General features: G+C 55.7%; 1 protein-coding gene across 1 annotated transcript; it reads right to left on the bottom strand.

Annotated features, from left to right (window-relative positions):
• Positions 1 to 906: 906 nt before the first annotated feature.
• On the bottom strand, positions 907 to 5,121 carry LOC115911325 (CMRF35-like molecule 2). Its single transcript, XM_030962214.1, has 7 exons — positions 5,067 to 5,121; positions 4,623 to 4,967; positions 3,720 to 3,855; positions 2,656 to 2,759; positions 2,092 to 2,165; positions 1,379 to 1,516; positions 907 to 1,098 (listed from the first exon to the last, which is right to left on the bottom strand). The coding sequence occupies exons 1-7, from the start codon at positions 5,104 to 5,106 to the stop codon at positions 964 to 966; spliced, it is 972 nt and encodes a 323-aa protein (XP_030818074.1). The 5' UTR covers positions 5,107 to 5,121; the 3' UTR covers positions 907 to 963.
• Between the last annotated feature and the right edge of the window lie 9,009 nt (positions 5,122 to 14,130).

Here is a 14,130-nt window from a genome sequence, read left to right as displayed (position 1 = left end):
GGGGCTGTGGGTTTGTGCTGGAGGCCCAAGAGTCCTTGTCCTTAAAGATCTGAGTTCTCACACTGCTGGGCACCAGCAAGGGGCTGGACCTGCTTTCAGGGTGACACTCTGCAACAAAGCCTTTAGCAGGTGGGAACCTGCTGTACAAACACAGTCACACACCACGGCCAATGCTATCAGATTCTTGGTGTCACTGATAAAGCAGCAACAATTCACACAGAAAGTATTTAGTGGGTGCCAGAAAAAAAGTTATCAGCAAAGCAGGGAAGAGCAAGGTGATGGTTACAGCCCACCTGAGTGCTCCCAGGTTGGGGGTCCTTGGGGGTGGTGGGAGAGAAGGAGCAGGAGCAAACTACCCAGGGGCCTGTGGTACCAGGGGTTGGAGGAGATGCCATTTCTGCACCAAGATCCTGATACACCTCACCCTCCACACCCCATGCAAATGCACTTGGATATAACATTTCCCACTGTCCTGGTTCCCAGGAGCTGCCAGCTGGCATTAGCATGAAAAAATGTCAGAGGTGAACAGTGGGTTTGGGAGCCTCAGCCCACACGAGCAACGCAGCCAAAGGAGCAAGTGGGATGAGTGGTGAGCAAAGGGAGCCAGTTCACCCACCTGCCCAGGCTCAGCTCCCCTGCCCACCTCTCCCACCCTGCCTGGTGCGTCTGTGGCCTGGACTACCCCACTACAAGGGGGAGAGCTTTATTCCCAGCACCACCGCTGTACGGATGAGGACTCCAAATTGCATTTGCAAAGGCATGACTTTATCTTCAACCCTCTCTGTGCCTCCACACAACCTCATCCTCTCTGATGTTGCCTCAAAGAAACATCCAAACCTTGGAGAGCAACAGCTGTGCTATTGAGCTGGCTCCTACCTGAGCAGAACATCAACCCCATGTCCTCTGTGCAAGTCTCACTGGTGCTGCCAGCAGCAGGAGCAGCCCATGGGGCTGGGTGCTTGCTCATTTACCCCACACAGTGCTGTAGAGCTCTTCACTGGGCCGTGGAGCTGATGGCATGTTGGCGTAGATCTGCTCCTGCTGTGGCATGCGCTTCTGCACTCTGGCATATAACGCCTCTCTTTCCTCTTCCAAAAGCTGGGAAAGGAGGGAGATAAACAAAAACACCCTTTGTGGGGTTGTTCCAGGCAAATACTGTCTGCTGGAAGCTCTCTGTGATGTTTTAAGCACCCAGGAGCAGCCACAGGGACCAGAGAAGGAACCCCCCTTAGCCAGGGTCACTTGGACCCCGGTTTGGCATTTCCCTTTGCAATCCTCTCCTTCCCCACGCAGCCCATCCTGCTGCTCATTCTGTCACCCACCCACTCCAGCTTTCCTCCCACTGTCTCCAGCTTGGCAGTGCTTGGCATTCTCCTACCTGAGCGCTCTGCCTGACCTCTGTGTTCTCCACTGGGAGTGTTTCCAGGCGGTGGAAAGCCTCAGCATTGCTGTACTGGCTCTCAGCCGCGCCCGGGCCGTGGTTAATGTCCGCATAGTTCAAGGCTCCTGCTCCCTGCTGGAGAAGGATGAGCTCTTACCCTGCTGCCACTCCCTGCCTGCATCCACAGGGGTGGGAATATCTCCCACCCTGCTGCCTGTCCTGCGTGGTGGATGCTGAGATGGCTGTAGGGGCACTGGGTGGAAATAAAAAATTGAAGCAAGGGCTGGCTCAATATTCCCCAGGGGAATTCTTGTGACACCAGCCCCTCCTCAAGAGCTGGTAGCAAAATATCAGAAAATACTTTCCAAGCAGTAAGGAAGGAGCAGCTACCCTGCAGCACTTCAGGTGTGATTTGCTGCACATTCCCAAGGCTGTTTCACCCAGAGAAGTAGCTCCCATGCTTGGAGAGTCTTGGAGAGAAACCTCTCAGATAACTCCTAAATTTCTTTCCCAGGAATACTCTGTGATAGTCACAGAAAGTCCCTGGTTGTGTCTTTCTGTTGGCAAGCAGAGCCCAAAGGATCCCTCCCAGCCTCCAGTGCCATGAACCTGGCTGAAAGCAGCAGCTCTGGCAGCTCAGGGTGCAATGTTTCCCCTCTTCATGTGAACTTAGGGCACAGAATTCCAAGAACTCATAGGGTTTTCCTTACTGTAGGTGACATGCTGCAAGTCCTGTCCATCTCTATGGCTGCTCCGGAAAGGGCTGGACGAAGCATGGATGTGGCTGGACGTGAGTGAAAACAGGAAAAGAAACGTGTTGAGAAAATGCACTGCCACTGCAAATCTTGCCATAAAGCAGGACAGGAACCTGACACTCCATGAGCCATCTAAACTGGAGCAGTTCTTCAAATAAAGCCAGACTCACCTGCCAGCTGGCAATGTCCTCTCCTGTCCCTCCCCAGCCTTCACACTGGCCTTAAACTTCGCATCAAGCCTAGTGTAAGCCTGGCCCGTGCAAGTGATGGCGCCCAGACAAACTCAAGCAGATTCTGTGCCCAGCAGCACCCACCCCAAGGGCTGTCATTCCCTGCTCCCAGGGGACAACACCCATGGGATAGCACCCATGGCATGGACCCACTGCTCCCTTGAGGGAAGGAACTGGATGGATCAGGAAGGGAATGGGGGAGGAAAAAGAAACAGAGGGAAAAATAAGGGAAGCAGAGCAGGCTCTGTTACAGAAACAGGATGTGTGTGGCACTGACAATTTCACTCACCCTTCTTCTTTCTGGAAAGTATTACTAGAACACCAGCAGCCACAGCAAGCAAAAAAAGGACCACAATGATGGCTGGAGTGAGGATGTGCTCAACTACGTTCAAGCTGCAAGAAAAAAAGAATGAAGAAGACAATTTATGTTGTCATGCTTCTCAGGATGAACCAGCACGGAGCAGGGCTGCAGGAAGCAGCTGTGGGTGACACAGGAAGTCGCTGTGGCAGTAGAGTGGCAGGGCTTGCCCATCACAGCAGGCATGGGATGGTCAGGCTGCCAGCTGGGCATGGAGCAGAGCAAACCAAAAACTGCAGAAGCAAAAGGATGCTTGGGTCTGAGAGCCACTGTGTCTTCAGTGATTTAAGGATGGGTTCCTGCATTTGCTCTGGTTTAACTCCACTCTGTGTTAACCTTGTTTGTAATGGGCAAGCAGGAAAAGTTGGCGAGCCAGCACACCTTTGTGTGCTGATGGAGAGTCTCAGCTTTGTCTGCTGCTGGCATCACCTCCCACAGGCAGGAGAGAAGAGGGGAACATCTAACCCACTGGTTTAATGCTTTTTCAACTATCTCTACCAGGCTGTATGTAATTACAAAGAACAGGACACTGGGCAGCACTTGGCTTCCCATGAACAGTCTCACTGAGTTTGGGGAAGGAAATGGGGTTGGTATTGCAGGCAGAAACCACTTCTCCCCTGTGACTAGAGGCACCAGAATTACAGTCATAGAATTAGAGAATGATTTGGGTCAGAAGGGGCCTTAAAGATTATCCAGTTCCAACCCTCTGTCACTGGAGGGACAACTTCCACTAGGCCAGGTTGCTCTGAGCTCCATCCAGCCTGGCCCTGAACACTTCCAGGGATGGGGCATCCACAACATCTCTGGGCAACCTGTGCCAGGACCTCACCACCCTCACAGAGAAGAATTTTTCCGTGTGGAGTGGTCTCTAAAGGCAAAAACAGGAGGTCTGGGTCCTTAAGGGAGATGTGAAGAGTCTGATGTTTGCAGGTCTCCAGCAGCACCAGAGAGCTCATGGAGGAAAGTGGCTGCTGCAGGCAGGAGCTGCTACTCACAGTTGAGGGGTGGAGGGATTTGATGTTGATTGCAAAATTTCCTCCTGGGAAATTGTCTGTGTGTGGCCTGCTACAGACACAATGAGATCAGAGGACGTGGTGGTCACGTAGGTCGATGATGGGAGGGTGGAAGAAGCTGTAACAAAAAGAGGAGAGGCATGGTTGATCTCTGTGGAGAAAAATGCTGTGGGTTTTGCAGTGAGTCAGAAGTGCCATCCATGCTGTCACAGGAGGAGAAGCTGGGTCCCCTCTGCCACATCCAGGGGGCACATCTCAAAGTCAGAGTGCTGTAAGACCCTTCCTCTGCCCATGAGGCTTTTCACCGTCTCAGTCCCCCCACAAAATATGCACAAAACAGATTCACCCTGCAGAAAGGGGTCTGGGCACCCCATGCCCAGTTTAGTACTAGCACAGCAACAGCACATATATATTGTCCTGCTGTGCAGGCTGATGCCTGGTAAGACAATGGTGAGGGATGTTTCCTCAGCCCAGGGCCTGGTGCCCAGAGGTGCTGCATGTCCCAAGTGGGAAACGGGGCAGCACAGTGCAATGAGGAACATCCAGTGTTATACAGGAAGACAAGGAGGGCCCAGAAAAGGCCAGCAAGAGCTAATGAGGAAGAAAAGTGGTCACAGAGAGCACAGTACACCTCAGTAATGGAGATGGCTGAACTGGGGGGGCAAAGAAGGGGCTATGGGTAGAACAAAGAGGGAATGAGTGGTGGTGGCACCTACTGCACTCTGGTGTCACACCCCAGGGCTATCTCACCTGCATGGCACCCATCAGCTCCAGGCTGCCCACACTGCAGCCCCTGCTCCAAGCAGCTGGAGGAGGACACATCCATGCTGGATGCTGGACACATCCATGAAGGGCATGGTGGCCCTGCAACCCACAAGTACTGACCTGGGAGCACGATCACCTTCACATCAGCACTCTCGTCACGCTTAAATGTTCCCGTTCGCACTCCACAGCGGAAGGTGCCCGCGTCCTCCTTGGACAGATCATCCACGGTCACCGTGAATGCCCGGTGTGTGCGGCTGTCCCGGATGGAGAACCGGCCCTGCAGCACCTCGGGCTGCGACTCCGAGGTGATGACGATGTCCTTATCACAGGTAAAAACAACCCCTGTACTTGGCATGCACCAGAATTTCGGGAGCTTCTCCTGGCCCGGCTGGTACCTGCAGGTGACGGACAGGGAACTGCCCAGGAATCCCCGCACGGAGCCGGGCCCCGTCACTGCCCCGCAGCCTGTGGAGACACACGGAGCCGCGGGAGTGCAGCCGCCGCAGCGGCACCTCCCGCCCGACGGCGCCGGCCCGGCAGCCGGGGGCTCCGGCGCCGCCTTACCTGGCAGCAGCGCCCAGGCGAGCAGAGGCAGGAGCGGCATGGCCGCCGCGGGACCCCGGGGCTCAGCGTGTGCCGCTCCCGTCCCGGCTGCTCTCGGCGGAGCTCGGCCCGCCCCCGGGGCCGCCCCTGCGGCGCGGTCGCCCCGTTAGGGTGGAGAAGAGGAACCCGGGACTGCTGGGCAGGGGGAGCCGCCGAGAAGACGAGGCAGGCATAATGAGCGGGGTCAGGAAGGCTTTATTGAAGCGGGCGGGGAAAGCAGGAAGGGCCCGGCGCGGCCCCGGTGCGGCTCCCCCTGCCCGCGCCGTCGGGACCGGGGCAGTCGGGGGTCGAGCGGCGCCGGCCGGGGCCGTGGGGTCCCGGCGGGGCTTCAGCGGCCCCGCACGCTGACCCAGAGCACGGCCGCGCTCATGGCCAGCAGCGCCAGCAGCTGCAGCCCGGCCAGCACTGGGAAGTAGCGGAAAGTGCCGCCGGTCCCCGGCGGCGCGTCCGGAGAGAGCGTCGGGGTTGCAGATGCGGGGGAAGGATGGATGCAGCGGGTTCCAGACGGGCCCCGTGTTCCTGTCACGCACGGGGTGAAACCTCTTCCCTCAGTGTGGTCCCGGGCCCCCAACGTGGGCGTCACTGTTGCTGTGTGGGGAAAACGTGCCCGGACCCACTGGGGTTATGATAACCTCCACATCAGCACTCTCATAGAAAGGGAAAAATCCCTTTGGCATCCCACAGCTGAGCGTGCCCGCATCCTCCTTGGCCCGACGCTCCGCAGTGCCTGGGAATGCCCGGAGCACGCAGCTGTTCAGGATGGAGAACCCGCCCTGCCGCACCTCGGGCTGCAGTTTCGCGGTGCTGACGATGTAAGTGGCACAGGTAACACCAGTACGTGTACACGCTTTGCACCAGAATTTCGGCAACGTCTCCCGGCCAGGCTGGTGCGTGACCGGCAGGGTTTCCCTCAGGAATCCCTGCGCGGTGCCGGGCCCTGTCACTGCCCCGGAGCCTGTGCAGACACGCGGACTCGCGGGAGCGCTGCCGCTGCTCGGACACCTCCCGCTTCCTCTGCTGGATGCAGCGTGGGGCTCCGGCCCCGGCGGGGCGCTCAGCCCTTCCTGGCAGCAGTGCCGAGGTCAGCGCCAGCAGGAGCCACATGGATACTTGGGGGCAGCCCTGCTGCTCCTCTTCATTGTGTCTCTGCGGCTTTGCTTCCTCTTTTGCCTCTGGTACCACCTCCATTGCTGTTAGAGATCCAGCAAGATCATGGCATTTCCTGTTTCCTAGAGTTTCAGCTTCTCCTGGTCACTGAGATTACTTGCTGTGCACTGTCCCCTGTGCCCTTGCCCGGAGTCTCTGCTCTCTTCCTCCAGCCTTGCCCCCATGTCGGGACGCAGCCTGCCTCTCCCTGCCACACTGGCCAGCCCCTCTGGCCAGGCAGGGCATCCAGGGGGAGAGGTAGCTCAGCACAGCACAGGGACAACCTGAAGGCCAGACAATCCTCCAGGCTGGGCAGTGCTCCTGCATGGCCACCCTGTCCTTCCCAGGGGAATGAAATGGGTAACCCCAGCCCCTTATCGTGGTGCAGCTGGACAGGAGCACCCACTTCTCCTGCCAGCACAGCCCCTTTGTGGCTCAGGAGCCCCATGCTCTGATCAGGTCCCTCCAGGCCTCTCCCTGTGTCCCCAGTCCCTGCAGCTGCTGAGTGGGGGGCAGAGTTCTGGAAGAACACCCTTGCCTGGCTATTGCTAAGCTGGAGATGGGCATTTGGTGGACCAGGCAGAGGTGGCAGGGCTGAGGCTCCTGGGGCTGAGGGCTCCTCTCCCCATGAGGAAGCTCAGCTGGGCCATAGTGGAGCCTGCATGGCCCCTGTGACCCCATGTTCCCCCCCAGGCACAATGCAGCATGTCCCCACACAGGTATGTGCATCAGCTTTGGCTGCCACAGGCATCCTGGGCAGTGCTGGAAGCTGAGGGAAGGAGCAGACAGACAGAAGGAGACACGGCCCTGCAGGATACCCAGCCTTTATTGCCAAATTGTCTTCCGTTGGCAGCTGCAGCTCAACAGACACAGGCTCTCTGCACCCCAAGCCCTTCCCTCTGCAGCACAGGGGCTGCCAGGAGGGGCCGAGGCTGTCCAGGGCCAGAAGTTCCCGGAGCCGAGCAGCTCCCGGCACGGGGCGGCCGTGAGGGTGGCACGGCCCCAGCAGGGTGGGGGCCAGGGGGGCAGGAGGGCGTCGCTGGGGCTCGGAGCTGTTTGGGACGGGTGGGCAGCCCCGTGTCCTGGTGCTGCTGGATGCCTCCAAGAGCTGCAGGATCTCCTGGCCACGGCTCCTGCCCCGGCTCCTCACCCAGGCGGCCCCGCCAAGCAGGGCTAATGCCATGGGCACCTTGATGCTGAGCAGAAGCAGCAAGTGGATGACACTGGGCTGGGACCTGTGTAGGAGAAAGGAGGTTATGCTAGTGCTTTAGTAGGGTCTGGGGAATGAGGATGGGGACTGCTTGCCCCCAGGATGCTCCTTGGGAACTCAAAGCCAGGTGGTACATGCATGGGAAATGAAGTTTTTGGCCAGGGGATGCTTTTGGGGGCTTGCCTGGATCCCAAACCCTGACTCACAGCACTGGAGGCTCCCCACAGCCCCTGAGGCACAGAGGGTTGGTGGTCAATGGGCTCAGGTTGCTGTCCTCAGTTGTGTTTGAAACAGCTGGCAGAGAAAACAGAGTCAAAACAAAGTAGATATCCCCACACCCTCTGTCCTGTACCCTGCGCAGGAGTCTCTGTCCCTGAGACTTCAGCAATGCAGGTGCAGGGGGTGGATATGGAGGTATCTGAGCAATGCCCTGAGCACTGCAGAGGAGGAAGAGGAACAAAGGGGGAGTTTAATGGCAGCTTTGCTTCCAGCCCTGTTTTACCTGCAGAGACCATCACCTTGGTGCTGTGCCATCGGCTGATCCCCACTTTCTTCTTCACCCCACAGGAGTACCGACCTGCATCCCCTGCTGTGACGCTGCTCAGTGTCACTGTGAATGAATTTGCTGTGTGGTTGTCCCTGATGGACACCCTGTCCCGTGTCACTGCCACCTCTGAGCCGTCGGTTTGGATGATGGAGGTCAAGCAAGGCCAGAGGGAGTTTTTGAGGCACCAGTACTTGGAGTTGAGCTTGTAGCGCGGCTTGTAGATGCAGGACACTGCCAGTGAGCTGCCCTGCTCAACTGTCACCTGCCTGGGGCCTGTCACTGCCCAGCCACCTGCAGGGGACAGAGAGAAGCTGTAAACCCATTCTGGCAGTGCCTCAGGGAACCATGAAGGGTCTGAGGCCAGGGGCTGCAGCCCGAGGGAGGCTGTGCCTGTGCACCCACTATGCCCGTGAGCAGTGCTGAGGTGAGATGTCACCAGTCATTAATAAAACAGCCCCCATCAAGGGTGTATGTTAGTAAGAGAATGAAAAGCCTTATTCCCAGGGTTCATATGGCAGGGAACAAGCAAATCTCAGAGATCACACCCTGTAACTACCAGAGGAAAGGTTTGGGTCTTCTGCCATGACCACAGTGAGCTTCCTGGTCTGCCTCAGCCCCTGCCTCTCCACAGCTCTGCCAAAACCCCTGATACAGATTTACTGACCTGTGCTCATGGCTCTCACGAGGAAAAGGGTCCAAACCAAGAAAATCCTCATTTTCCAGCTTCTTGCTCCTGAGGTGGAATTTTCCCTGTGGTTTTTCACAAAAAATCCTTCAGGCTGAAGCCAGGCCCACGCACACATGGATGTCCTAACAGTTTTCCAAGCTGTGTTCTCCTGCCACTTCTTTGGGCAGTGTTTACCCACAGACCCTGGATATCTTCTTCTTAAGACAGTTACTTCCTCCCCTTTACCCACCACTCGTGACTCACCCTGGGGTGTTCCATGACAGAGGCTCTGCTTTTTCTCTGAAATAGTCACTGAGTTCCCAGGAAAATGCCAAAATGCAGCAGGTTCCTCCATCGTGATGCCCATCCCAGCAGGGACCAAAAACCCTTCCCCTGCACAGAGCCCAAAGGATTTTGGGGAATTTTGAGAGGGCCTGGCCAGAGCAGGATGCAGGGGCTGGGGTAGTCCATCCCTGCTGATGGACTGGTTGTGATGCTGGGTTGCTCTCCCAGTTCTGATGGATTGGGATGATGGACTGTGATGATGGACAGCCATCCAACCCCCTGCACCGCTGCCCTCTGGCTCTGGAGTGGGCTGCCAGCTTGAGCTGGGCTGCTTTTGTTTGTTTTCTTAGGCAAAAGAGTCTTCTTTTCCTCCCCAAACCACCTTTTTTGGCACAGCTGTGGGATTTTGAGTGACAATGCTGTTTTTCCCCAGAATTAAATTAAAAGTTTCAGAAACCCAAATACACAAAGCAAAGCTACTTCCCTGGCTTTCTTCCAATATGCCCTTTGGAAAGAGCAGAAAGCACAAACCTCAGAATCCCCTTCCCTTTCAATGCCTTGCCATGGCAAGAGGAAACTCCGGGTTTCCTTTTGGGTCATCAAATAACTCCTTCCTTCCCAGCTGGCTGGTTGTGAGCCAAAACTCTGCAAATAACAGCAAGATCTAAATTCAAAAAGTGGCTGGAGATGGCAAATCTGCTTTGTGCTGAAACACTTCCCACTCCAGCCACCTCATCTTCCTTGAGGATGCATCCCTGCCACTGCCTGGAAAATCACAGTGCATCCTTCCCACCCTTCCCTTGGAGTGAGGCAAGGACTGTGAGAAGTGGCTCAGAGGTAGAGACTCTGGATGGAATGTGTACAGGGAAGGTGCCTACAAAGGTATTTGCTGCATGAGGATTTTGAGGGCAGCTCAGTTACCTGAAAGCAGATAGAAACGTTTCTTCAAAGAGCCACTTTGGTTGAGTTGCTGGGGAATTTTTCAAGCCACATCCATGCTGTGTCATTACTATCACATCACCATCAGATGTCATTTTCCCATTTCCCAGGTTTGGGTCCTGGGCAGGACGAGCAGCTGCCCAGTCCAGTGCAGGGGCTTGGACCCTCAGAACAGACTGAGGCCGCTTTCTCCCCATCATGGCAGGCCCCAGGACTGTGTTATACCCCAGAGAGCTCCTGACTGTCTCAGTGGAAGATCTCCTTCCATCCCCTGAGTTCACAGCAGTCAATTACAGCAACCCAACATCAGCACTGCGACTCCCACATGGGGTTTTACTCTGATACTTCTCCTGTCACCTGCTGTGTGAAGGGCTCCTGGCTGAGTGGGACACTGGCCAGGGGTTGTCAGTGAGGGGTTTGCAAAGGGAATGGCTCCAGTCAGCCTCAGCCCCAAACAACCAGCAGTGTGTGAACATCCTCCTGGAGCGGAAGGTCAAGATGAGAGCAGGCAGGAATGAGGAACCCCAGAGCGCTGACACAGAAGTCTGTCACAGGAGGATCCACCCAGTTAAAGTGAGTGTCAGTTGGAAGGGGAAACCAGAAAGGGAGTAGAGCAATTCAGGGACAAATCTGTACAACAGAGTGTGATGGGGAATCACTCTGTCCAAAGTGGGGAGAGCCCTGCAGAGAGCCCCCCCAACACCCTCCAGCCATGGCACGGGTGCTGAGGTGCTCCAGAGGCCCCGGGGAATGGATAAACAGGGCAGGGGAAGGCACTGTGCTCTGAACCAGCATCTCTGGGCGGCCGTGGCAGGATCCTGCCAGCCAAGACCTCTCTGTTTAGGCAGAAAGAGGCCCGGGAAGCACAAGGCAAGGCTGCTGCGTGAGAGGAGCAGCATTGCTGAAATGCTCCTCAGGAATCCCGCTAAGGCACCCTGACAGGAGCGCATCCATTTCCCTTTGGTCTGCGCTGCGCTGGGGCTGGAGCGAGCACCCTCGCGTGGCTCGGGGGCCGCATCAGCGAGCGAAGTGTGTCAGAGCCCCGGCAGCGCCATCGCGGTGTGCTGGGGGCCCGGCACAGGGGCTGAGAGGAGCTGACACCTGCACCGCTGCCGCCCCTGCCCGGCCCTGGGCAGCGCTCCCAGTCCCTCCCCTGCAGCACCGGGACACTGCCCCACGCCAGCAGAGGCTGCTGTCGCTCTAGTTCTGCAAGATTTTGAATCTGGGTTTACTCTCTGGTGTTGGTCCTAAGAAAAAGCCTCAAAGGCTTTCTGAGACAGGCAGTAATTGAATCAGAGCGTGCATCTCCTTGGTTCAGGGCCCAGCAAGAACAGATCTTCCCCAGCTCTCATCCCACTGTATTACCCACACCACAGCTGAGCCTTTCCAGAGTCCTGTCTTCCCTGGACTTCAATGATATTTCCAATCCCTGATTCTGTTATTTAAACCAGGGCCTTTGAAAAATAATCAGGTCATTTCAGTCTGTTCTTCACTGGCAGATTTAGCAAGTTTGGGGAAATTGTCCTTAGGAGATAAGGCTGAATATAATTGTCCTTAGGAGATAAGGCAATTGTAGCTCCTTTAGTGCTGGCTGATTGAGCAGGCACTGTCTGATCTCTCTTTCTGCTGCCATCTCAGATACCCAAGATAAGTCTGGATCATTCCCAGATTTTCCAATTCAGCAAAGACAATAAAGGTGGCAAAACATACTCACCGAATTTGTGGTGGTGGAGGATTTGCTCTGGGCTCCACCCGAGGCTGGACTTAGCCAGAAAGGGCCAAGGCAGGGGTTATTTAATTTAGAAATTAAGAATCCATACTCAGTGGATTCAGAGGATGAAATTCTGATTTCTGCCTAGCTCATGGGGAAGGAATGACTTCAGCAAGGCTCCAGTTTCCCCCAGATGTGTTGTACAGGCAATCCAGGGAGATACTACAGCAGTTAATAGGGTTGGGCAGCAGAGAACAAGCAGGAGCAGGCCAGGAGTTCAGTGAAGCAGAAACTCCTGAGCTGGATTTAAGTCTTCCACTGTTAGAGCTGTACTTCTCAAGGCAAATACACAAGTAATTAAGCTACCAGAGATACAGTCTGTGAGCAGACACACTAAACAATGGATCTAAATTGCAGGTTTATTTGGAATCACTGCAATTTACAGGTCATTTCCTCTGATTTCATTGCTCTGCATTGATTTCAGCTGGTCAGCACTTGCTTGGGGCTGTAAACTGCTCACTGGCTGCCAGAAACCTCTGCTGGGTCTGGGGGAGGCTGGTAGAGCAAGTGGTTTGCTCTGGGTGCTGGGGAAATGCACTCCCCAGCGTGTGAAGGGAGGCAGTGATGCAGGAGTTGGGCTGCTGGGCTCAGATAAAGCTCTGTTATCACTTATCTACCATGGGTCAGGTCCTCCAGCATGATAAAGTGGGATAAAGCCCTTGGAGCAGGGCCAGGGCATGCTGGTGCCTGTGTTTTGCCGGCAATCTGTGTTGTCTCATTAGGCTGCATTACCTTTGGAGATATCATGAGAGACAGGAGAATTGTCTTCCTGCTGAGTGAGGTTAAACCTGCAGGGCTGAGTGTGCCTCTGGTGCAACGCCAGCGCCTGCAGAGGGAATGGACACCTTGGCTCCGTGAAGCTCTTCAATCCCTCCCTGCTCTCCTTTGTCACTCAGGGTAGTTAACAAATGTTGCTTGAGCTAAGAAGTCAGAGAATGCTCTCCGAGCCCCAGAGCTTCTCCTGCAGCAGGGACCTGCCAGAAATTCCAATCCAGGGATAAGCAGACCTGGAGCCTCAGATGTAGTGAGATGTTGGGGGCGTACCCTTTTCTTCACCCCCATCTCCAGGAGAGGTCTGTCTGAGTACCTGCCCAGTCTGGGTGTCCAGGGCAGGGCTGTGCAGTCCCTGCAGCAGATCTGGGTCTCTGGGGTCTGTGGACCCAGCAGACAGCTTGGGTCAGGCAGTGCCCCTGCTCTGGGGCAGGAGAAGGCTGAGCATGCACTCAGGATGGTGGCATGAAATCTCCATCCTCAATGGGCCATGGCAGCACTGGGACATCTGCAGGAAGGATTATGCAGACATCAGTGGGAGTTTGGGAATTTTGACAAGTTCTTGGTGTGTTTAAGAGTTGCTCTGGCTTTGTTGAAGACCTCCTGAGGTTTGCTGCTCTCTTCTTCTTGGCCCTGCCTGTGTGGGGTATGTGCACTATCTTGAAGCACTTGTTTATTTTCTGATCCAGACACCAGGATTTGTCATTTGTTTTTGCATTGCTGATTGTGTTCCAGTGCATGAGGCCATGGTCTGGCTGCAGGGTGGTCTGGGTTGGGTTGTGTTGGGCTTTTTGGCCTCAGGCAAGCCTGAACCCCACTGACCCTATTGGTTTTTAAATTTTTTTCTGGCTGTTGTTTCTGAGTCCAATCATCTGACCCAGCAGAACCATCTCTGCAGTCAGAAGAAATAATGAGTAAATATAATCAGCAATGTCAGGCCCAGGCAGTCAAACAGCAATCGGATGGGTGCAGATGGCTCTTGGAAGCCTGGTCTGTTCCTCTGGCTTGAGGCCATCTGCTCCTCTTGAGGGAGGGAATTGGAGATGGAATTGAATCTCTCTTAAATAAACTTCTGAGTAAAGATTAATTTATTTCCAGTGCAATGAACAACATCAGATTGCTCTAAAGGGAGTCGTAAAGAAAAGGATCTCAACAAGATATTGACTGTCACCTTCAGGTTTAGGCACAGCTTCATCCTGTTTCTAATAACAATTTTTTTACTTTAAGCAGGGTCTTAACTGGGCTCTGTAAATGCAGTGGAATCCCAAAGTGGACCTGTCAGGATAAACCAGGCACAGCACCAGTTTGGTAAAGGTGGCCTGGCCAGCACGAGCTGCTGCCCCTCCCTGGGGTGGCACACCGGTGACCACGCAGCTCTGGGCTTCATCCTGCCCGTGGGCTCTGTGGGCCGATGTCTGGGGGGCCAGAGCAGCCTCGGTGCGGGCAGGAGGCTTCTTAAGCGCCCACGAGCCTGCTGGGAATGCGGGCTGGAGCAGGGCAGCGGGCCTGGCTCCGTGCTCAGCTCGGCGCCGATCGGAGCTGGTACCGCAAATCTCTGTGCCAGGCCTGGCCGTGCCCCGTGGGTGCCTCCCGCGGCCGAGGGAAGGCCAGCGATTCCCGGTGGCCACGGCAGGGACCCCGGGCTCCGCCAGGTCGGGGGGGCTCTATCGCGGTGGCAGAGGTGGGGAG

Source organism: Camarhynchus parvulus, chromosome 18 (genome assembly GCF_901933205.1).
Source record: "Camarhynchus parvulus chromosome 18, STF_HiC, whole genome shotgun sequence".
In the NCBI taxonomy this organism is placed as follows: Eukaryota; Metazoa; Chordata; class Aves; order Passeriformes; family Thraupidae; genus Camarhynchus; species Camarhynchus parvulus.
This window is presented reverse-complemented; position numbering and strand designations above follow the sequence as displayed.